This window comes from Solenopsis invicta, chromosome 2 (genome assembly GCF_016802725.1).
Source record: "Solenopsis invicta isolate M01_SB chromosome 2, UNIL_Sinv_3.0, whole genome shotgun sequence".
Taxonomy (NCBI): Eukaryota; Metazoa; Arthropoda; class Insecta; order Hymenoptera; family Formicidae; genus Solenopsis; species Solenopsis invicta.
In genome coordinates, this window is record NC_052665.1 from 11432479 (window position 1) to 11457786 (window position 25308).

The 25308-nt window shown below is 35.3% G+C and overlaps 1 protein-coding gene and 1 long non-coding RNA gene across 5 annotated transcripts; one reads left to right on the forward strand and one right to left on the reverse strand.

Moving 5' to 3' along the window:
* LOC105196809 (cyclin-T) lies at positions 1-24880 on the reverse strand. Of its 4 annotated transcripts, none has more exons than XM_011162935.3 (8): positions 23718-24878; positions 20817-21027; positions 20256-20379; positions 19066-19111; positions 18547-18637; positions 18057-18254; positions 14871-17963; positions 1-6932 (listed from the first exon to the last, which is right to left on the reverse strand). In XM_011162935.3, the coding sequence occupies exons 1-8, from the start codon at positions 23861-23863 to the stop codon at positions 6867-6869; spliced, it is 3975 nt and encodes a 1324-aa protein (XP_011161237.2). In that variant the 5' UTR covers positions 23864-24878; the 3' UTR covers positions 1-6866. The 4 variants fall into 4 exon arrangements, with proteins under 4 accessions (XP_011161237.2, XP_011161236.2, XP_011161234.2 ...); XM_011162934.3 differs by having other exon boundaries at positions 20250-20379; XM_011162932.3 differs by lacking the exon at positions 1-6932 and having other exon boundaries at positions 13702-17963; positions 20250-20379; positions 23718-24880.
* Positions 6932-13411, forward strand: LOC113003967. Its single transcript, XR_003268783.2, has 2 exons — positions 6932-7984; positions 11572-13411. It is a non-coding gene; the product is annotated as an uncharacterized LOC113003967 (long non-coding RNA).
* Positions 24881-25308: the final 428 nt, after the last annotated feature.

Below are 25308 nucleotides of genomic sequence, written 5' to 3' on the forward strand. Positions count from 1 at the left end.
TACCTTAGCGACGAAGAATACTCTCTTTATTAAATTCACGTCTTATAACTATACAGAAACAAATTCTGGATAATTAAACGGCTGTACAAACACGGCGCAAAACAATTTCAAGTTCGCGTTGCTACATATTCGTAACGTAAGTAACTTCACGTGGCACGAGGCCCGAAATGAAGTTGCGCGCGAATCTTCCTACCCCCATCCCACCCTCTCACTTCCGGCTGAGTTATCGAAATTTAAACGAAATCTGGTCGAATAAAATGTGAGTGGCGTGAAATTGAAAACCTTTACGGAGGGAAAAGGGTAAAGAAAATCTTTGGCAGTTGGTTTAATGATCGTTTGCCTTTTTTTTTTTTTTTTTTTCATTTATTTTAGGACAATTTTTTGCACGCCGTCTTAAACTAACAGCAAACTCGGCTCGATTCACCGAGTCTCCCCGGGTCGCGAACTTCGGCTCGCCACGAAGTCACATTGTGCTGAAATTCGTAGCTTCGAGTATCAGCCACGAGACACGCGTAAAACCTGTCACATCCATCAAGTCAAACGTGGAACGTGGCGCTCGAGAATAAATGCACCAAATGAAGAGTCTGGTAATAACAATTAAGCCTAGATGATACTTACCCATACAGCACAGAACATTGTAGCAACATTGCGATGTTGAATGTTGAAGTGTGAATATTTTTTCAATATTGATTTTTCTACATTAGACATTAGACATTGCTGCAATGTCTTATTAATATTATATCAATATTTCACAATGTTGCTGAAATATTCGCAATCTTGCGATTAAATATTCCTGAGATGTTGATACAATATTAATGTGCTGTATCGGCTAGATAACGAGTTTTGTGATGAAATAATTTCAAATATTAATATAACCAGAATAATATAATATTCGATTAATATAATATTACTAAATATTTTTATTTCATAATATTCAGCAACCGCCTGGCTACTATTAGTATAATTATTAAATATTTAGCTATATTTAGCTAAATATTAATCCAATTATTTAATTGAAATTATTTTATCAAAGCTTAATTATCATTACCAAATTCTTTTTTTAGTGAAAAATAGAATAAAAAATGAGAAAGATACGAATCGGAACAGCACAGTTAGCAGGATCTCGATTCACCGTTCTCAGCAGGAAGAATCCAGTGAACACACAAGTCCTCGCGAACCACAAGATGATTCATCTATTACGCCCAAACAAAATAATTATTTAATGCGTTTATGTGCGTCCAGCTAACGACGCGAGTTACACCAAAAAAAGATTAAAAAATTTCGAGGAAGCGTAAATTGAAAATGTAAAAGAAAAAGGAAAGCAATGTCTCTTAAAAAAGTTTTATGAAATAAACACATTTACGTTTTGCTATTCCAATTTCTTAAAAGTAAATTTTGTTTACGCTTCCGTCACTCGATTTTTCCGTTCACTTATGCTCCAATTTTTATTTTCAACGCACAATGTACCAATCAACAATTAATGAAAATATACGCGCTTCTAGTAGCGCTATACATCCCCGGAGATGTATCCTCGTCTTGTTCTGGCGAAATGAATACGAAACATACGCGGTTGGGCGAGTCCGAAAATTCTATTCCTCCTGCTGTCGAAGAAACGGCGAACCCGATAAACCCCACGAGATCCTCTCCGCGCGACCGGGGAGTACGTGCAAAATTACGCGAGAGCGGTAGTTTACATTCCTTCTCTCCGTCTCTCGCCGTGAAAACGGCTGTTATTTCTCTAAAATCCTTACAGCTAATTACTATTTACATTTTTTCATTCGATCGTATTTAGCATCGACTTTCACTATTCGCTCATTTCTTTTAGTAGGAGCGCGATTGGCTTACGGCAGCCTGCTCGTCTCATCGGCGCATCATACACATACGATTTCATAATCGCGACAACGACGAAGACTGTGACCTTCTCTCTCTTTCTCTTTTCCTTTTCGACGATCGTTCGGACGTTACTTTCAGGTTTTGGACGAGAGCTGTTAAGAGAAACACGTGGATTGATTGGATATATGCTGATTAACTTTGATTCAAAATACATTCAAAAAAAGCATTTCCCCTTTCTGCAACTTAGATGCACAGAAAGGCTCATGGAAATACTTGACGTAGTTGCTCATTTGCGATTTTTGTAACGAAAAACTAAAGAGAATATAAAAGCTCGTCTCGTTTTTTTTTTTTTAATAATAATAAAAAACATGTAATCAAGTAATTACATTCCCGTCGGAATAATTACTTGATTACGTGCTGCTTTTTATACAAAAAAAACGAAACGGGTTTTCAGATTCTTTTTAGTCTTTCGTGTATACAAAACAGTGCGAGATTATAACATAAAAAAAGGGAGAAACATTGTTTTCGCTATGACGTTGTTCCACTCAACGGCTCTCGTTGTCCCCCGCAATACAATTGCGTTAATTACATGTGTTGGCGAAAAGAATTAGCGATAAACGTCGCGCAGCCGAGAAACGAACGGAAAACGCTTTCAACGAAAGAGGATTGTTGAATGAAATCTAGCTCTTTTCGTTCTTTCGTTTCTCTTCTCAGCTACGAGACTTGATAATTACGCCGAAATGTACATCGGCGCGACAAAATCGACTTCGTCGCTCCGCTCTCCCTTTTTCTTTTTCCTCTACAATAAGAATTAAAAATATTCCTGCCGTATCATGAGAGATGTGCGGCGTCGCGCAATTTTATCGCGTCATAAAACTCGATCGCTCTTCAATCAAACAAATAAGAGTTAATCTAAAATAAGTATAGTAAACCTTGGGTCGTAAAAAATTGAATAGTCATAATCGAACGTGAGAAGAATACTCGTCTATGATCAATGAACTTTTTACAACTTGGAACTTACTACACCTACTGTAGACTGACCTCAACAATACATCTCTTTACAATCACATTATACGATCGTCGTTGGATTTCTTGTGCTCGCGCCACGTATGCCATGTGCACTGTCGACACGTGCACACTACAAAAAAAAAAATTAGAAAATTAAAACACATTCTCATTTTCGAGTAATGCGATATGAATATTTTATACAATAACAATGGTGCTAATTAATCCAACGTCTCTACGCCGCTTCTCCTCTTTCTCTCTCACTCTGTTTCATAGTCAATTTCAGTCAATTAAATGCTCAGTAGCGAAATTCTATAACTCTTAACAGTATCGTTATACTGTCGTTGCGCAGATATTGTATATTATAAAAAAGCTGCGCAATGATAATGTAACAATATCAACACTAACGTTAAAGCTTAATGCACAAGGAAGAGCACAGGCAATAGCAACAGGAAATAAGAAACAGTTCAATATATTAAATAAAAAAAACGTATAAAGCGTTTTTTGTTAACATATTAAACTGTTCCTTACTCCCTGTTGTTATGTGCCTGTGCTTTTCATTGTGCATTAGACTTGGAAGTTACAGAATCTCGGTACAGCTACATGTGGCGAGAGACGCGATACTTCTAATCTCTTTTTCGTTCTCTTATTTTTTTTATCGTTGGATACGCGATATAAATTGCGCAATTCGTAATTCATACGTCTGACATAATTGACGCTTAACTTAGGCTTAACTTAAGTTGATTATTTTTATATATATATATATTTATATATAAAACAAAAGAAAAATAAAGTATGATTGGGACGATCGTCGACCGAGCGAACACACTTTGATCCTATACGGCGTTGCGTACCGTTGAACAAAGTTTAACTATAATCGGCGCGTATCGTCGAACAAAACATTGTGCACGTGTTTGACTTTCCACCGAGCACATCTTGTCTACGAGCAGTTGCACGGACGTACCTCGGATAAGGTGTGCTGCGTGGATTCGCAATCGGTGATTGCGCGCAATTATACATGTTAACATCATCCGACGCGCGCGCGCGCAGATATATTTCGTGTCTGTGTTTTATGTGTATGCTGTGTATACGTACGTGTGTTAAACGCGTGTCACTCATACGCATTCAACTATGCGTAACACCGTGCGAAGTAGATTATTCTCATTTGGTTTCTTTTGGCATTACAAAATAATCTTATTTACAGTCTGTTGTATAATATCAATATTACCTTATAGTTCTTTATACTAGATTACACGATAGAGCATATATGAGACGCTTACTTATTATATTATGCGGGCAGGGAGCTATTTACACAATAAGGTGATAATATAAATGTCGAGCAGGTATTCAGTGCACGTGTACGTGTACGTGTATGCGTATGGATGCGCATGTATGTGTGTAAATGTGTCATGTGTATGGATCTGTTTGTTTCTCCTTAATTGAAATCGATCGTTTCGTTGTAGAGACATTCGGTCGTAGATTTATCTCGTGGAACAATCGGTAACAGATAGAACATTAGGTGACATTGACTTTCGATGAAGTGAATTATCGGAACCGGAGGATTTGAGAAACGTTGAGTCATCATGAGGCAATGTGAATGGACATACTCTCTATGAGCAGCATACGTGATGCGTGTAAAAAGAAACAAATACACGGGAGAAAATATCAATTAAAACACAGCCTGGAAATAAGGCATTGTTAAATGCATAACGTATTCGAAGTTCGTAAACAATCCTTAATTGTAGTAATGTAATATTGACCTACTTTACTTAAAAAATCTAGAGTTCGCGCGCCACGCCAATCCCAATATACAAGTACGCAAATTTTCACCTAACTATAGCCCCGAAAGTCGAGCGATCCGAAATCAAATCGCGCGCTGTCGGTCTGTTCTTATAATAATCTTAAATTTTCATTGGATGTAGCTACTTAAATTAAAATCCCGAATTTGCCAAATTTTTCTCTGCAACGAATCAACCTGTCAAAGGTTAATTTACAGGCCAAGAATATTCGGCAATGAATATTCACGTTCTTTCCGGGGAAGAACGACGGGATAAATATGAGATATCTAACTAAGGCGACGAAATAGTGAGAAGAAAGAATTCTGTCATCATTTTCTATTATCTTTTGCCATCCTTCTATCATCTTGTTATCAATTATCTTTACAGTATATTTTCTTTTTCTGACGATAATTTTCCTCTCTTTTTACTTTTTTTGTCCTTTCAACCCGAAACTATAAAGATCTCGCCCTCTAGAACTTCCTCCAATTTAACGCCTCGTTATTTGCGCGAGTATAATTATTAAAAAAATACTTGTTCAATTCTTTCAAATATTCTTTTCAGTGTACCAGATAGTTTTCTTCTTCATGAGAAATTATCAACTGTAAAATGTTATCAATTATCAATCACTTGGATGATAAAAGAGAACGTACACTAAAATGAAATAAAATGTAAGTAATTTCACTTCGAGACATGGAACTCTATTATAAAAAGTGAAAATTCGAGTAGGAAATAGCGAAGCGTTAAATCATGTCAGAGTTGTTATTAAATCGTCACACAATCGCTATGAGAAGTAAACAAAAACTGGCGCGTGAAATAGCGAAGTGTTAGATCGTATCGAAGTAGTCATGGCATTATGTGTGTCAATGTGTCACGCATTTCGTCGTGCATGATTAATTTTAATTAAGAACACGAGCCTCACATTGTCCGCATTTATCTTACAAATCAACAAGAATCATCTCTGTTTAAGAAACATTATTCTTAATCGCGTGTACGCTGGATAAATGGAAGAAAGAGTGAGCAGATTGCGAGCGAAGAGAAATGTCTAGTCACATCTGATTTACCAGAAAAAAAAGATCATGTTTTCTTTTCTTTAATTTCTATTTTCTACTCCGCGGCAATGATGGCAGACTGAAGACGCGGCTCACGCGAGAGTCGAATGGAGAGAATACGCATACAGTATAACATATTGTATTTTATTATTATTACTAACAGTAACTACAAAAATGGAGTTCCTAACTATTATTTTAATATTCAATTATAATCACGAACACCAAAGACTTTTCTCTCAGAGTGTACATGCTTTCTCCCTGTGTAGGCGTTCCCTCCATTCGATTTCTCATGTGAACTGCGCCTTTAGTTCTGACATCACAGCGCTAAAGTATTTTGCCGTCATGACAGCTTTCATCAAAAGCTAATGCAAAACGCCCAGAAATGAGAAGTAACGCATTATTCGTAATGTCACGTTATTATTACCGTTACTTTTGTAAAACTCTGTAAATCTTGTAAAAACGTCACTCTAAAAGAGTAAAAATTTAGTCTGAGTTCAAGTGATTTACTACTCTAATAAAAGTCAAAGTTTCTACAGAACTAAATACGAGTCTTTTCAATCCCATAGAAGTGGCAATTTACTCGAATATTACACAAACTTCTTTACATTCTTTTAAAGTGACGTTATTTTCACAAGATTTAAAGAGAAAGTAATGGTAACGATAAATGTTACAAGTAACACGTATTCCCATTTCTTTTTTTACTTATCGTCAAAAAAGAAAAAAATGAGAGAGAAAGAGAGAGTGAGGAAGAAAACCGAATAGAGATGATCCTTATCGAAGTAAATAATCAATGGCATAAACCAGATATGCCTAATATACATGCCATGGTATTTCTCAGAATATCTCAAAACATATTCGAATGTTACATCTCAGATATCTCGCAAGAAACCAGAAATGGAAATGCACTTTTAAAAGCGCAGTTTAATGCAAAGATAGTCCTTCATACCTTAAAAAACTAAAGGGTATTTGAAGCGAGGTTTTAGAATTCTTAATACGGATATGAAGAACTACCTTCTACAGCAAACTACATTTCCAAAGCGCCACTTCTGGTTTTGTCCTCATTGGAAAATGCACACAAGGTAATCGTTGGAAAACAAAACGTATTTCCTCATTCATGAGTTATTCCTCTTCAGACTGGACTGATCGAGTTAAGGAGAATCCATTTCCAGCACCACGTGCTTACTTGAGCCAAGTAGTCATACTACGCCGACTGCTGAGACTGAGGCAGTTTGCTGGAGCTTTTATGATGGCTGGACGCATGTCTTTCCTGAAAATGACAAATAGAAATGTGACGTCTTGCTTAGTGAAGTAATGCAAACATGAACGAAGTATCTGCTAGTACTTCGTAAAAATAGCTAATACACGTTGCGCAAATAAAGACACCATGTACACTTCTAATACACCTTTAATATAATTGAGTCTATTATTTTGAAGAACTATTTACGAGAATTCAAACTTTAAATATTAGGAATTAATCTGAACTGGATTTGACGATTTTTTTGGCAAAATTATCAAAATAAATGACTCAATTTTTACATTTTTTTAACTAAATGTAACGTGAATTCTTTCTTTATTTTTGTGAATTTTCTAATATCCCTTTCTTTAAAAGATTGCTAGAAACGAATAGATCATGAAAAATCATTAGATCAGATTAATTTTAGCATATGGGATCTTCGCATGGGCGAAAAGCATGATGTAAAAATATATACTTAACAAATTAATTATAATTTACAGTTCAAAAGAAGAAGAATGGAGTGTCATATTGGGATTTCTACTTATGGATTTACTCCTGATTTCCGATTTTTCCTTGATTATGCAAGCTGACAACAAAGCGGGATCGAGTTAAGCTACACTAGCAGAAGCGTTTATTTATAAATTCTACGCATGCAGCTCGTCTACATTCGGATGCAACTAAGTGTATAAAACATGCAAGCGCACGCTCATCATGCACGCACACACGCACGCACACATCGCAAAACATTAGCAACGCTATTACAATAACAGCGATAATATAATTTAGCGATGACGGTAATAATTTACTTCTAACAATAGTAGCAACAGTAATCGTGATGTACCCTTCACCAAGCAACGGGAACAAATGACATGGGCAACGTCAATTAATCTTTTGTTGATTTTTGGTGAACTTGTTTCGTGCGTGACTCATGTAGCAATTATCTCGCAGTATAATAATCGTACAATATACTGTGAGCCGTGATGTTAGTACATATGTATTAAAAAAAAAAAGATGCGGCGGTACGGTGTGTGATGCTGCATAAGTACATGTAACAAGTGTGGTATTAAGACAAAATAATTACTAAGGTACGTTTCGTTTGCACAGTACGTTTATTTGCGTTGCTTTATATTTCTTTTTTTTTTTTTTTCATTTTTTATCAACCACGCGACGCATACGATGCCTGTTGCATGATTCCGTGTAATTCTTCATCTACAATCGTCTATTTCTCGCTCTAATTTCTATAAACAATCGAAAATGAATAATTGCAATTGAATTGAAAGTACAAACGTTTTAAATGTTCAGTGACTATATGTCAATCAATAACTTTTACTCTTCCCTTTTCTTCAAGACAGGTAGCGTACGCGACGAGTGGTGAATATACATCGTGTACAGATTTTTATGCACTGTTTACGTTACACATATATATTTTTTTCTTCTTTTTGTCGAGTGTTACTTGTACCCTAAGATTTATATTTCTCAATTCACACGTATCGTGTTCGCTACTCACGCATGTGAGTTTCCATTGTCCACACGACAATTACTCGTTTAGCTCGATGCAGCATTCGTTGGCTAATAACAGTTTAAAAGCATTGTCAATATACACCGATTTGTCGACGATTCCATTAATCCAAAATCTAGTTTATTTTATTACGGCGAAATACAATAGAAAATCCCGCTACTCTGAACTGAGATAAAAGAAAATATCTCGAGAACTATTAAAATAAAATTGCGAATTTCTAAGATATTATCAAAAATATTTTTGTGAAAAACGCTGGGGAGGCTTATGTACATCTTTAATATATACATATATGTGTGTATGTGTGCGTGTGTTGTGTATTATTTCTCTCTCTCTCTCTCTCGCTTGCTTTCTTTCTCGCACACTCGCTCACTCATTTTTAACTCTATTGAGCTACTTATCAATCACAGACCCACTGTCATATCTTAAATTAATCTTTTTTTTTTATGAAAATTTCGTATTACTTATTTACTTTGCAATGCACTTCAATTATTTTTAAACAAAAATTTTATTAAAATAAGTTGCAATTTAAAAAATTTAAATTTAACAGAATAGAATTTTTATTAAGAAAAAATCAGTTCTAAAAACTAATCCAAAAATTTATTATTTTAACGAGAAAGATTTATGATAATGACGTATAGAATGCTATATATATGTATAAAATATATTCTTTTGTTTTTTTCTTACATTTTTTACGATCACAGAATATAAAAACTAGATATTTACTATTTACCTTAGCAATTATTTTGTCTTTTTACTACTGCTCTTCCTTTACTATCAATTACTATCGTAATTGCACAATTTGACTACGCAATTTTTTTGTTTCTTTGACTTGCGTTTTCGTCACCGTGCATGATTTTGTTTACACATATTGTCGTATTACATCGGGTTACAATCGGTAGAGATCGAGTCGCTAGTACATTAATCTTCAATTTACATGATAAATAAGAGAAAAAACGCGTGAGTTTCCTGAGAATAGTGTTCTATGCAACATACGAGAGATTTCTTCCTAAAAATCCTCATCACGACGTTATAAATATCACATTTCGGAAACGGAATTACTCATAATATACCGAAATATATATATATATAGTCTTTAATAAATTTGACACATATCTGATTACGCGTTACACGGTTTAAAAACGATAGAAAAACCGCATGTAAAAGTACATATGCTTAGAGGTAATGTTCATCCCGTGTAAGCTCCGATAGTTAACAAAAGCCAAATGTAACATCAACGTCAGAAAAATATTTAATTTTACATATATATGTATTATAGCTCATATATGAGGAAACGGATGAAAGCATTGATAATAAGACAAGTTTGTACAGGGAAAAGATTTAGAAATAGAAGAGAGGAAACTGAGAGATAAGAAGATACACGGAGTGCAAATAACAAAATTTAGAATACATGTTAAAGACGGAAATGTAATTATGTATACATATATAAGTTTACAGTTATGTATATAAATCGAGTTAATTGAAGCGAAGGCGTTACGTAAAGCTGAAGAAGGAAAGAATTAAGTTAAAAGGATGATCGAATTAAAAACTGAGCTTTTCACTAATGATTAATTATAAATTTTAGATATTGGTCCCCTTTTCTTGCAAGATACAAAAGTATGTAGTTAATCACTATTTTCCCATTTATGTTTAGCAATACTTTTACTTTTAAAGTCATATTTCTCTGCTATCATCTCTAAGTTTGCAGGAATCAATAAAGTTGTATAAATATGTATATATGTACATACGTATCTGCGTACGTACATATAAATATATGTATACATATAATACATATATAATTATTACAAATTTCAAAGAGAGCAATATGCTGTACATTATGCGAAAGTATTTGAGTTTACACGGGAAGAAAAAATTACAATATATACAAAGCATCTTATATCGTTAAATGAGATTATCAACTATGCTTAATCATAGATCCTCTGCATTTCGCAAATTAGTCGTTTGCGTTAAAAACAGCGATAGAACAATTGTGACAATATAACAATTAACAATGACACATTCACGATTCCGATGTAACACCGCTTTTCTCTCCCCCCCCCCTCTCTCTGCACATTATATACTATACATTTTTTAAACATCATTGTATAAATATATATGTATGTGCACATACGTATACACAGCATACACTCTTGGAAAATATATTTCGAGCGTAATATATATTGATCGCATTATAATTTAATCCGATACGACGTTCCTGAGTTAATATTTGTTCTATAAAAAATTTACACTGTCGTGCTCGAGAGTGGCATACACAAAATTTACTCGAAATCATTAATAATTTCAAGTACAAGTTAAAGTTTCATATTTATCAAAACAATTCGTAATCGCTTAACTCCCTAGTAAAAGCACAATACGTATTCCTCGCTATTCGCTAATAGCGAAGGCTTCTATCTTCGCGAGCAAATAGTTTTTCGAGAATAGCTGACGCCGATAGAAAATCATATCGTTCACTCCACTATATCTCTTCTGTCTAAAATATTTCTTCTGTCACACGTGGCAGTTCCTCTTCTCAAACTTTTGCAACGTGGCTTTCCTCTTCTACGAACTTATGTGATGTTTTTCCTAAGGCTCTTATATATCCAACCGTTAATTATTGTACTTAACTATTAAGCAATATACTATGTGCAGAGAGAAAATGCTTGCAAGAATGTCTCGCATACAGAAAATAGTGCAATTTTCAAAAAATTTCCTATTTCTTAACTAACATTTTTATTTTTCGAGTTCCTATGATAATAAAAAAATACTAACTGCAGAGATACCAGGAATTTCAATTAAACTCATAGCAAAGATATGATTTGTAAAACAACCAAAAACTCTATGCAGGAAATTTTTTGAAGACCTTGAAAATTATATATAAATTTTAAAAATAGCTGAAATAATTAATAGTATTTTTTAATGTATTCAAATTTGCACAGTAAGAAAATGATATATATAATTTTTTCCCAGAGGATTTCTAATATTATTGACAAAAATTATTTTCTGTACTAATTAAGCACAGATTCTTTTCCAATTTACTAGGATTAGTTATTATAACTTTTTTTATTTTTTTTAAATTTAATTATTTTTTTTTAATTCATAAAATTTATTTATTTTTTTTAAATTTATATATCTAATTTAATTATTTTATTTTTTCAGGCACTATGTATAGAAAGAAAAATAGTTCAAGCAAGGGCAGGTGTACTTCTATAGCAAACTTACTATACGTAGACCATGCTGACTACAAGTGGGGAACTAACTTCATGTTAAAAAGAGAGATTAAAATTATCATAAGATCGAACGTGTATTGTTTATCGTAGTGAAATGACATTAAGTTAAAACTTATTATCATAAGAATCTTATGATAAGGAACAATGCCACGTTCGACTAAAATTCCCTACAGAGGGGTTATTATACGACATATCTCTCCTTCAAATCAGTCTTTCATGACTGAAGATTGTCGTTTCTACTTGATGAATACTCATGCATGCTGGGAACTGTGTTGGCAAAGATACTCTCGGTGGTTTGCCATTGCCTTCCAAGAGGTGGTGATCAATTAAAAATCTGATATATTCTAGGTGGATTTAAACTTGGATTTTGGCATAGAGAGCAGATACGCAACTCTTACACCATGATCACCATATATGACATGTACAGAAAGAAAAAACAATCGGGTGATGAAGAGAATAAATGATATAATATCATGCTTCTATTTCTACTAAACTATTTCGTAAAATTAAAGCAAAACAAAAAAAAATGATAGCGTTTTCACACTAATATTTAGATGGCTCCGAGAACGATTACGGAAGTCGTGCGTTGAATTTCAACGTCTAATCCAAATATAAAAAAGAAATGTGTTTGTATGTGTATACACATATACATACATATATACATTTAAATTTTTATTATATACATATATATATATTTATATTTATATGTAAAATGATTAATTTAACAAAATAACTAAGATAATCTATTATGTCCATAATCTGAGTTTATACGATAGAAAAGTACTATATATTTACATATATACAGAAAAATTTTGTATTATTGATTATATTCATATTCTGTACAGTTTTAATTATTAGTTCTTCAATTTTGAATAATTTATGTACATTTTTTAACTGCTACATATGTATACAATTATTTATACATATATATATAAAAACTATTTACATTTATACAAATATACAAATTTTCAAACAAACGCGAATAGAAATTAATCGGTTTCAGAGCACTTTGATGTAATCAAAAATGCTACAGGGAAAAAAAAGAATAAGAAAACATAAAAAAGTGGAAAGAGAGAGAGAGAATATTCATTTGATAAGCTATTTCTGGTTTTTCGTCAGATATAAACTATTCATTGATCTAAATATTCTAAGAAATAGTAAAAAGAATGAAAGTATCGGAAAAGAACGGAAACATATATATATGTAACTTGCATAATTATATACAATACAACTTCCATTACAACTTACAATATATGTAAAAAAAGGAAGATGAATATTGTATCGTCGAAATGATAATGGGAAACTTGATTACCATTATCATTTCGACGATGCAAAATTTATTTTCCTTTTTTTATGTATATTACAAGTTACATGTGTGTGTGTGTGTGTGTGTGTGTGTGTGTGTGTAAAATTATGCAATTACATATATACAATCATTATATATTTAGTAATAGTAGTGTGAGCAGATGGCTTTATACATTTACTTGGCACAAGTCATTACTCTTGATTGTCTCTGGACATCATATTTCTTCTGTGATTCTTATTAAATTGTCAGTTTCAGTGCAAATATTATGTACCGGATTTCATGAGAGTGTTTTCTTCCTTCCACTTAATATAGCTCTAGATCCTTAGACCTAATATAGCCTTAAGCCTGACAATTAGTTGGAAAGAGATGTCTAGTGCTTTATATAGTCCCACTCGCTTTCTACTCTGTTATTACTAAATATATAATATATAAATTATATATACATAATATATATATATACATAAAAAAAAGAATTTATCTACACTACCGAATTTGCAACTAGATCAAGTTATTTAGGTTTGTAAAAATAACAAAAATTTTATATGTATGTATATATATATATATATATATATATATATATATATATATATAATCTAAATAACTTGATCTACAGTTGCAAAGTCTATAATGTAAATAAATTCTTTATATTATATATGTATAACTTTTTATGTGTATCAGTTTTATATTTGGTTGTTTGGAAAGTAGTTTAGTAGCTTTAGTAAGTTTTTAATAGATATCGATATTAATGTCCTCGGTAATTGTCTTTTTGCATAGTATTATGGTATAATACATACAACTTGAAAGAGAAAAATTCCTTAGTGTCATTTTACAAAAACTTATTTATAAAATTTGTAGAGTTATCTTTGTTTAACAGCGCTCAGAAAATGTAAGATAAGAACGTATGTTTTTGGCATTTATTGTTCTTTTACTATTGTAAAAATGCTGCATAAACAAAAAAAAAGGTATGTGCTGTATAGAAACGATGTCAGTGCGTGTGATTTTTAGATTTTAGAAAAAATCGACAATTTATCTCTAAAACATTTGATGAAACGTTCTAGTAAATCACCTACTATTGATAATCATAATATCAAATAAAAGTATTAGTCAAAAATAATCTAGACACTCTTTTAGAGAGGTTCTAAAAACATCAAACAAATGTATTACTTTTGTATAAATTGCACATCATCTTTGAATGTTTGTCAAATTTCGCGCCATGCAGAACAAACTTTCCAAACAATTCGATACATAATATGTAATATATATCTGTAAAAATATATATATATGTAAAATTATATATACAATACATACATATATTCATTCTATAGATATGTATATGTATATGTCTGTGTGTGTAAGTAATATATACACAGGTATATAAAACATGTAAATAAGATGTTTCACTCAGGCATTGACGGAGGAGGTGGTGGAGGCGGCGGAGGTGGCGGCCCACTCGGCAGGGGAGGAGGCGATGGTGGCGGTTGAGAAGGCGGTGGAGGCAACAATTGTCCTCCTGCATCCTCCTGCCGAGTGGACGTAGCCGATTGGATTATATTTTGATTTTGATATAGATTTGGAAGCATTGATGATTCCCAAAGTAGAGAGTATTGAGATTGTGGCTGATAATATTGCTGATAGGTGGAATCAAAAATGTAACCACCAGTGGATGCATTGAACATTGATGCTGGATAATTAGCATAAAAATAAGAATCCGTGCCCTGGTCAGCATGGCCAGTCTCCGTTACATATCCGCCACGAACGGTCGGGGGATGATGGGAATAAGATTGCTGATGTTGATGACCGCGGCCGTTACCCGCGTAAATCTCTCGTTGATAGTGACTACCAATATTACCGCGCTGACCGGCAACTGCGTGATGTGGTGGTGGACCGCGACCGCCAAGATGACGGGCGCCTCTACCACGTACCTTATTATTGCTGCCGGAGTTATAGTGTCTGCCATTCTGCCTTTCTCCGGGTCGGTGGCCCTGGCCGTAACCCGTCGGGGGTATCATCATTGCCTGTTTCTTCGTAGGTGGGAGACTGCTGCCCGAGCTCTCGCCCATCATCTCGAATCGCTCGCGTTTCCGACTCGTCGTTTCATTAGCCGATGATTCAGAGAACTGCATGTGCGAAGATCCATTCGACGACGATAATGACGCCAATGGTGGTGCCGCGGAACTCCTCGAGATGCCGAGATCGGTACGTATCTTGATCTTTAATGGACCCTGCACCATCGGTGGCTGCGCGGCCGATGAAGTAGGCACGCTATCAGTACCCTTGAGCCGTTCTTTTGGAATCTTAATTTTTAAGCCCGTGCTCTGCGGTGATATATTTTTGTCCGAAGAGCCGAGACCTCCGCCGACGGTTGGCGATGCTTCTGTGCTGAGGTTCAATTTATCCTTGGGGATCGTAATTTTGATGGGTGCTGTCGTTGGGGTTTCCTCATTTTTTTCCTTATCTTTTTTCTCACGATGTTTCTCCTTATCTTTATCCTTGTGTTTATGCTTATGCTTCTCCTTACTCTTTTCTTTGTCTTTGTGCTTATGTTTTTCCTTCTTTTTCTTCTTCTCGCTCTTATGATGCTCCGATTTCTTTTCCTCGACCGGAGGAACAGTCGTTACCGTGGAGACTGGCGTTGTCAATTCCACTATGTTGCTCGGCAGCGTCATTGATACATTGTCAGAGAGAACACTGATATCAACGGTCGAAGCTATCGGCGTGAAATTATCGCTTGCTATCGATAAACATTGAGTCATTGATACTGGTAATTGATGATCCATCAACGAATGCTGAACAGACTGTAGCTGATGTTGCTGGTGATGATGCAGCAATTGTTCTTGATGTACCTGCTGAGTAGGTAATTGGCTAGGTTGTTGCAGTCCCTGTAACAGCGATGGCATCGGCGCCAGTGTCTCCTGGAGTAACGCACTTATACTCTGTGCGGACTTGTTGACACTTGGCGATGTATATTCAAGCTTTGTTTGAGTTGGTTCCGGAGCTCTGTGTCCTGGTTCCTTCTTTATATAATGCTCTGGAAATTCTTTTTTCACACGATGTTCCGGAAACTCTTGTTTCACTATGTTGAGGTCCATACCATTAGTCAGTGCGTTCACGTTCATCGATGAGGTTTTTTGCTGTGACATCACGTTGAAGCGAGGTTGATCAGGCTCGAATTTAATGAGTTCTGGCGGTTTTAGATCATTAATGATGGATGACACGCTGCTGTTTCTACCATTTGACGACAACGGATTGTCGCGTATCGGTTGGATCAGATCAGGCACGCGACCGAGCATCTTCATCGCCTCCAAACTGGCTGTATCTTCCGTTTTGATATCTTGTTTTCTCATCGGCTCGTTCTCGCCGATACTCAATGCACGAGTCCTCTTATGCACGCTATCGTTGGATGGTCGTTTTATCGAGTCTTGCAGAGTTGGAGAACTCGCGAACGGTGACACGCGTTCCTTCATCTTCGCAGCTGCGGAGGGTGGTGTCTTCTGTTTCGATTTAGGCCTTGAACTTTGCGCATGCGATTCTCTGGTCACGATTGGCGTCTCTGGGCTGAACAATGATCTGTGTTTGCCAGGTGGTGTATGTAAGTTGCTCTGTTGAACGTCGACAGAATTTTTCTCAGCGAATTCTTCGTGCACCATTGATCGCGATCGCTTCTCTGATTTCGTATCATCCATGTTGTTCAATGTGTTCAGACAAGACTGAGAATTGCCATTTTTGATAGTATCTTTTAAAATCTGTGATACACCTTGCGCATGTTGACTGTACATTTGCACCTTTACGGGTGCAGACTTCTGAGATGACGAAGCGCTTGGTGACGTACCTTGCGGAAGCGTGTTCTGATTGGCAGTTATCATGTGTTTCATATCACCCGAGAATGAGCTGCCTTTGTCTTGCTGCTGTTGTTGATTGTACTTGGCGTGATGCTGTTTTTGCTGCGCGTTCATCAGATACGGTATGTCCGCCTGCTTCGGCGGCGGCAATGGCTTCTCGATCAATTTTCGCACTTCCTCACATCTCTGCTCCAGCGTCTCTGTTTTTCGTCGTTGGTTTTCAATTCTGTTCATGTCCGCATATTTGGCGGATTTGAGCCTTGGGTCCTCTCCTCGGTACAACCTCTTATCGTGCGCCTGATGTTTGCTATCGAGCGCGTTCACTCTATGTCCGGTGTGGTTATTATTACTCATTTTTTCCTGCAAACTACTATGTGCCAAGGATGTGGAATCCTGTACGACACCACTGTCCGACCTATGAGGTAAGGATTCGGACGAGGAACTATCTAAATTGGCATGAGAATGCGAGGAGTGTGTTATACCGGCACTTGTGGTGGCCATGCCGGCATTATGCTCTCTCGACAATCGTTGTCTACTGGGATCACGATTAGGTTGACTACCAGTCGAGTGTCGCTGCGGCACCGGTTGGCCTACCTTCATGTCCGGTCGATGATGATGATTATGATGAAGATTAATGCCCTTTTGCACAGACAGCATCTGATGTTTGCTCGGCATATTTGTATTCGATACTGGTTTATGATGATGCGAATGGTGGGGCTTGTTAGGATCGGTGATATGGCCGATAGCAGCGGCTGCCTTCTCCCGCTCCAGACGTTCTCGCTCCTTCTTCTCGCGATACTCTCGATAATCTATCGCGGTGCCTCTCGATGATCCTCCGATAACTCCTTTCTTTTCATCCTGCTTCTCCTGTTGAGCATGATGAGAACGACTGGAATGGGCAGCGGTAGCGTCTGTAGCATGATGAGAGCGACTCGAATGGGCAGTAATAGCGTTGGCGGAGGTAGAAGCGGTACCATCCACCGCGTGATGAGAACGACTGGAATGAGCAGCGGCGGCAGCAGGAGCACCCGCGGTGCCTTCCGCTGCGTGATGAGAGCGGCTCGAATGGGCAGCAGCGGCACCTTCTACCGCGTGATGAGAACGACTGAAATGGGCAACAACAGCGGCGGCGGCACCATCTAATGGAGTTGGAGATATTTTACGCGGCTCGGAATCCTGAGAAAGAGAAAGATACGAGTTAGTTTGTTCACGGAATAGGCTAAAACCAAGAAGGAAACAAAATCACATTCATAAGTACAAGTTACTTACAAATGGAGAATTCGACAGACTCGGATGATGAGTACTTGGACTCTGATTTGCAGAGATACTTAAAATTTTTCTCTTTAATCTCGATGGACACTTGTCAAATATGTGGAGGAATTCATTTGTTAGTTCTTGAAGTAAATCCGAAGTAACGGTTCTATCTACGTACCAGAACCATTGTTTTCCTTCGGTACTTTGTGGTATCTGTGCATGAAAAAAGAATAAGCAATTATCAAACAAATAGAAGAAATGTCATTTTCAAAGTGGAGCTTAATAATATTTGTACATCAATATTTAAATACATTTTTAAATTTTAAACTGCGCGTCGCACATATGTAACATATGTATGAATCCGAATTTATAATTTTTATATTACGATTGTTATCACACTTGTTCATTTGATTGCTATCAATAGTCTATAATAATCTATTTGATTGCTATCAATAATCTATAACAAATCTTATGCGGATATTTAAGGGACATATATTTCTCTTACCTCCCAATTGGACCATTTACATGCGAGGTGTATGCAAAAACAAGCGACAACTGTCGGCTTGTACTGCAGACACATTGTAGTTAAATGTAAGCTGCAAAAAAAAGAAATCTTATAAAAGAATTGCATGGAGCATATAGAGATCTATGCGAACAAAACCGTTATTTATTTTAAATATCTGTTTAAGAAATCATACAAGAATATAGGAAAGTGTACTATTTCTTAACATAGGAAATGGAGACTTACTCTTGTATGAAAACTATGTAAAACAGAAATTCATTATTCATCAAAAAGTGAACTTGTTTTTATAATTACTTGAACTTATTTCTTTTTTAATTAAAAAATAGATTATCTATGTTTCCTGATTTTTCCATGCATAGTTTTACTTTTATCCTATGTTTTGAAGATAATATCTGTGAAATTTCTGAACCGACTATCATTTTACATATTGACAAAAATAATCTTTTGCAGAGAAAAAGTTTAAAAAATACTATCATTAAATAGTGATGTAAAAACAGTTACCTATTAGATGCCATGAAGTATGAAGTTTGAGCTAAGTCCTTGCTCGCTAGAACAGAAAGTTTCCATTTTCATTCGATTTCATCAAAGCATAGTAATTTTATAGATTGACATAGAGTTATTAAATATTACAATAAAGAAAGACAATCTGTAAATAAAGGACAGAAGTAAAAAAAAAGTTAAATTCTCTTTGAATTTTAATCGCAGTACTATCATCGGACCAGTCCAATCATTGGACCAAAAAATGAAATAATTGTTTTTTTATATAATACTTTCAGGCATTAAAATAATCAAAAAATAATAATCAAAGGTGATATTTTTTCAGAGCATTTAAGTAAAAAAATTTAGTTTTGTTTTTTTTTTTCATTTTATCATTGGATAGCCTAACAGTTCTAAACAAATTCTTTTCATGACATGGTTTAAATGTTTGTAAAGAAAAAAAACCCACTTAAATGGTACAACGCAAAAAGAGATTAAAAATTAAATAAAGTTGAGATATTTATGATAGCACGATAAAGTGGACAAATAATTTTTGGCGACTAAACAAAAAAATATTTAAAAACTGATTTAAGTGATGGGATAGCTGTAATTGTGTTTATTATTTTATTAAAACATATTAACCCTCCATTTGTAATTTAGATTTTCTTTTCTCACAGCAAAATTTTACTCTCAAATTTCTCTAAAATAAAAGAAATTTTTATTAAAAAAAGACTTTAATAATTGAGTTGTAAATTATAATAAAATTATAATAAAATTATTCGCTAAAATAACAGATATGTTGAAAAATAATCTTGAATTTTTCTTTGAGACTTTTTTCAAAACTTAGAACAATAAAAAAAAACTTGGATTAGACAAAAAAACGGAGTGAGTAAAAATATGACGAAGGTTTAATAATATATTTCTTTCATTTCCTTTTCACATATTTCTTTTATATAAAATGTATGTTTAATTATTTTATTCTTAGCATATAAAAATTTACATAATAAAACAAATTCTAAATTCTTAATATTTTAATAAATCGATATTGGAGGGTTAAATTCAAAACTATAAAAGCAGAACATTTACTGTTTTCATTCACAGATGGTAGTACAAAAGATCAAAGATCAATTTGCAAGGCATGACCTAAAGTAGGACGTTTGATAACTCTACATCGATATAATGATACTATAATGATACTAAGACCTAACCTGTACCTTTTACTAATTGGCAACATCTAACAACGTGAGTATGTGGATGGTCAATGGCAACATCAAATCCTAATGTCTGTAGCAGAACATTCTCGTTGAACACCAGATCTTGTGCTTGCTCGAGAAATTGCTGCAAGTAACAATATATCAATTAAAACTCAAGTATCATGTAGCACAGGATATTCTATAAAGCCTAATGCATAATGAAAAGTATAAGCAACAGAGACTAAGAAAGTTCAATATATTGAACAAAGAACGTTTTACATGTTTTCCTAAATTAGACTATCCTTATTCCTTGTGCCTATTGTCTATGCTTTTCATTATGCATTAGACTTTTAGAGTTCTATGAGCATCTGCATTCATATATGTCAATAGATCACACTAGGTAACAAAATAGATATTACAAATATGTATAATATGTAAAAATATAAAATGTATTAAAACTAACACTTACTATTGTATAAATATATGAAATATGATATTTTATATATTTAAACAATAAAAGTCATGTTTAGAGACACAAGCTTTCTATTGAAGACTCTTTAAATATCTTTAATCACTTCTTACCTCTGATCTGGAGTCAGGTGGAGCTTGATCTCTATGGAGACACATGTATGCCATTTTGATAACATGTTCCAGTTTCCTTGGCTGCTCTTCTACTTTTGCTGCTAGAAAGAGTGCCGCCACAGCAATAGCATTCCTGTGGAACTGTGTTAGCGAGTGGAACACGTAGAATCGATGCATATATACAATGGCTGTATTGATACACAATTGTGATCTGTTTTTCTTATTAAGGAAAATAGCCAGTATTCATAGAAATTTTTTTGCACTACAAAATTATGTAATACATATGTAGGATGAAATTTTCAAGATTAAGGATAAGTCATATTTTATTTTTTATTCATATATTTTGCATGTGTATCATCGATTTTATGAAGAATTATATTGGACATATTACAATTTTATAATATTCCTAGACTTATTTTTTTATACCTTTTCTTAATTCTTAGAATTAAAAAAGACAGAAACTAACAAGGAACACCAGGCAAAAATTCAAAAACATCTAAAATTTTGTGTACTTATAGAGAAGTTCATCTATAACATAAAAATATTTTTTGTTCGTGTTCAATTTCAATTTTAGGAAGTAAAACACCTCTTTGAAGAAAATTGGTTTTTTCTTTCAAAAAAAAATTTATATATATATATCGTCAAAACAATTAGATAGAGAAAAATGTTTTAATTGAAAATTAAATGGCTTGAAGAGTACTTTATAAGTGATAAAAAAAATTTTCTTTTTATAATTTTTCCCCACCAGTGAAAAAAAAATTTACAAAGTACTCTTCAAGCCATTTAACTTTCAATTAGAACATCTTTCTCTATCTCTTATTGTTTCGACGATATATTGTTTCTTCGAAAGAAAAAAACCAATTTTTTTAAAAGTTTAACCTCCTAAAACTGAAATTGGGCACAAACAAAAAATATTTTTGTGGATAAACTCCTGTATTTGTACAAAGTTTCAGATTTTTTTAAATTTTTGGGTTGCCTAGTGTTCCTTGTAAGTTAAATTGGATTTAAAGTCAAGCTACAAACCTTAATGCTGCAACTAAGAATATTTTTGAAAACTAATATTTATTTTTACTATATTTCTTATAAATTATATATTATAAATAAAGATATTTATATGTCTTATCCTTTTCATAATAATTTTAAAAGGGATAGGGTCATTGCAAACTCCACGACCCCGTCGTGAATAGACAATATGTGGAAAATAGGAGACATCATATTGGAATCTTTCATGTCATATGTACCATAAACGATTTTGCTTCTATCAGCGTATATAAATGTGATTAAAAAATATTTGATATTATATTTTCAATTGCTTAAGTATATAAAACAGACTATTTTGTAGGAACAAGATATTGTTTTTTTCTTTGTACAAAATAATAATCATTACAATTATTAAGTAATGACAAAACATTCTGATTAGAATTGAAATACTTTAATTTTTGTAATGTTAAAATATTCTGTGTTATATACTAGATTCTACAGTATACATTAGATTTCAAGTGATTATCAGAGTTCATAAAAATTCAAAATTTAAATTCATAAGTGTACATGTCTTCAATGCTTCTGTATTTCACAGTACCTGTATGTACTATCTGTGTAAACATAATTAAAGAAAAAGACAGTTTTTTGTCAAATTACAATGTAATTGAAGAAGATTTAAAACATTCTTTTAAAATCTTGTAAAAACACAAAAAATATAACAGAAAACAATTTACTCTACATTGAAATTTCATATAATTAGATTAAATGGTAAGATTAAAAAAGATAGAAGATACAGTAGTTTTTATATATAAAATAATTTATTAAGATTATCATTCTCAAGGGATTACACTGGGAATCGTGTGGGAAATTGATTTAATGAGGGCAGACAACAGTTCTTCCTTCATTTTTCCAACAGTTTAATTTAATGATTGGAGAAAAATATTAAAATTTGAAATATATACATATTATTCTTATCAAGTTCTCAAAAAGAGAAATTCAAATTAAGAAAAATACTGAGATATTACACAATTTGCAAAATATAACAAAACATTCATAAGAATAGGTATAAAAAAATAGATGTAAAGTTTCTGAAAGTTGCAAAAGTTTTAAATAAAATTAAAACTTTTGTATTGCAATAAAACTGCAATATAACAATTGATTTGTATGCAATACAAAATCTATACATTTCTAAATTATTTATATATTACTACCACACGAGATGGTTTACAAAGATAGTACTACATTGGTTGCCTCTTCACATTTTACATCTCATCGTCCACGATCAGTTCTCACAACTCATTGCCAGAGCTAGACATGTTCGCCTATACTTTGTATACAGATATGCAAGAAATTCCAAGATAGATTGAAATTCAATCAATAAGAAGCATATCAAAATAAATGTAGTAAATATAAATGGTATTAAATATCTGATATGTTCAGGATCTAAAGTCATATTTAAATTTGTCTTAATTCTCACTTCGTTCTCTTGTGATGGGAAATGATTCCCATCTAAGAAATATATACGCTTCGAGCAACACTTACACATGTCGCTCCAGGTACCGCATCCCCGAGCAGCCGAGCCTTCTCGCTGTTGGGAATTGATCAAAATCGCGTTTACGGTACCTGTACAAAAGACTCCAATATGGTGAATCCTCCATTCCCCGCATGTGTCATCCATGTCCGCGCCACGCGGGGCAAAGGGACGTGCGTCAAGCGGAGATCAGAGCTGTGCGCGTCTCGGATGTACTCCCGCGAAGAGTACCTGGACACTCGCCACTGGTTGCAAACGCCCGGCGAATGTCAAGTTGGCCCGAGACGCGTAGAGCCGTGGATTCGTGAGGGTGGGGGAGAGATGGACAATCTAGAAGCGTATGATCAAGAACGCGACCGAACGCCGCGCATACGTGAAGAAAAGGATACACTACGAGCCGTTGTCCCATATCCTGAATGAAATTCGCAGCTTGCTGCCGATAGCTCAGCTCTTTGTCTCCGTCGATACCGCATTTTCGACTCGGCGTGTTTGCAAGCTGCTCTCTCGTAAAATACCATCTTTCGTCAGCCGCCATTTATGTGTGTATACAATCCACCCGTGACCGAAGACGATGTGGACTCTCGCACGGATCGTCGCGGTACAGTGGCGACAGCGACGGCGAGCAGCAATACGCGGCACGCGAAACTAGAGTCACGTCTCGCTGTTGTCGGCTAGAGTCACGCCACTTACAACTCTGGAAAATGGCGTCGCGGGCACGAGTGACGCAACGCGATGCGCCGAGACGAGATGTCGTCGGAAATGCTGCGACGAGAGCTGCTGGCTGTTGCTCTCGTCGCGCGTGCTCTCTCGCGGGCACCCCGGGCGCCGAGCGGCGCGAACGGAGTCTCCGAGTCTCCTTTCTGCGTTTCTCTGTAGCTGGCTGCGCGACCGGGTCAAAATGGGTTACCTCCTGTAAGCACCACCACAGTGCTCGCAATGACTCGTCGTCGCCAATTTGCCACACTGTTTTCCTTGACCCGCTCTCCGCGCACCACGTTTGTAAGGAAACGCTCGTCGCGATGTTGAATCGCGACGTTCCGTTAACGTCGGCTGAGCACTCTCGCCGAACGTACATGTATGAAGGACGTTGTGTACTCGCGGCCGTTAATCGTTCGCGTCCACGCACGGGACAACCATCCACGAGAGCACGCAGTCATAACCTCCACCGTATCTCGCGGAGATGATGCACCGTCATCGCGAACGCTCGGTCGGTTGGTTAGTTTGGTTGGTTGGTTGGTTGGTTGGTTGGTCGGTCGGTCGGTCGGTTGGACGGACGGACGGGTGGGCAAGCAGGCGGGCGTCCCCGGAGATCTTGTCCTCGCGTGGGTAGCCCGTTAAAAGAGACGCTACGACGACGATCAACGGTCGCGTCACACGTTGCGTAACATGCGTAGCAAACCGCGTCGTCGTGCCCCATCGACCACCTTCACCTGCTCCTCCTCCAGGGAATTCACGTCCTCGCGCGACCGTACACCTCCTCTTCGACGTTTCGTCGCCTCGCCTCCGGAGGCCAGCGCGACCGCGTCGCGTAAGCGCGCTAATACGGCGTGCCTGTAGACCGTTTAGCACGTAACACGGAACACGTTATCCTCGAATGAACAGACCGAACTGTACGAAAGTAAAGGGCCTCGCACATGAAATGCATAACAGAGCATAAGCGTAGCATAAGGCCTCTGGACCAATGGGAATTTTATATAAATCAATATGGCGACTTTATGCTGGATACTCATTGGTCTATCGGTCTTATGTTGTGCTTATGTTATGTTATGTATTTCATGTGCGAGGCCCTTTAATAGGCTTTCTACAATAAGCTATTAGTTGGTATCATAAGTCATAAGTCATAAGAATTGATCAATCACAGTCGAATATTCTCGTCACATTTGATTGTGATTGATTAAATTTTATGGCTTATGACTTATGATACCAACTAATAGCTTATTGTAGCAAGCCTATAAGTTCAAAAGATTTAAAAATGAAATT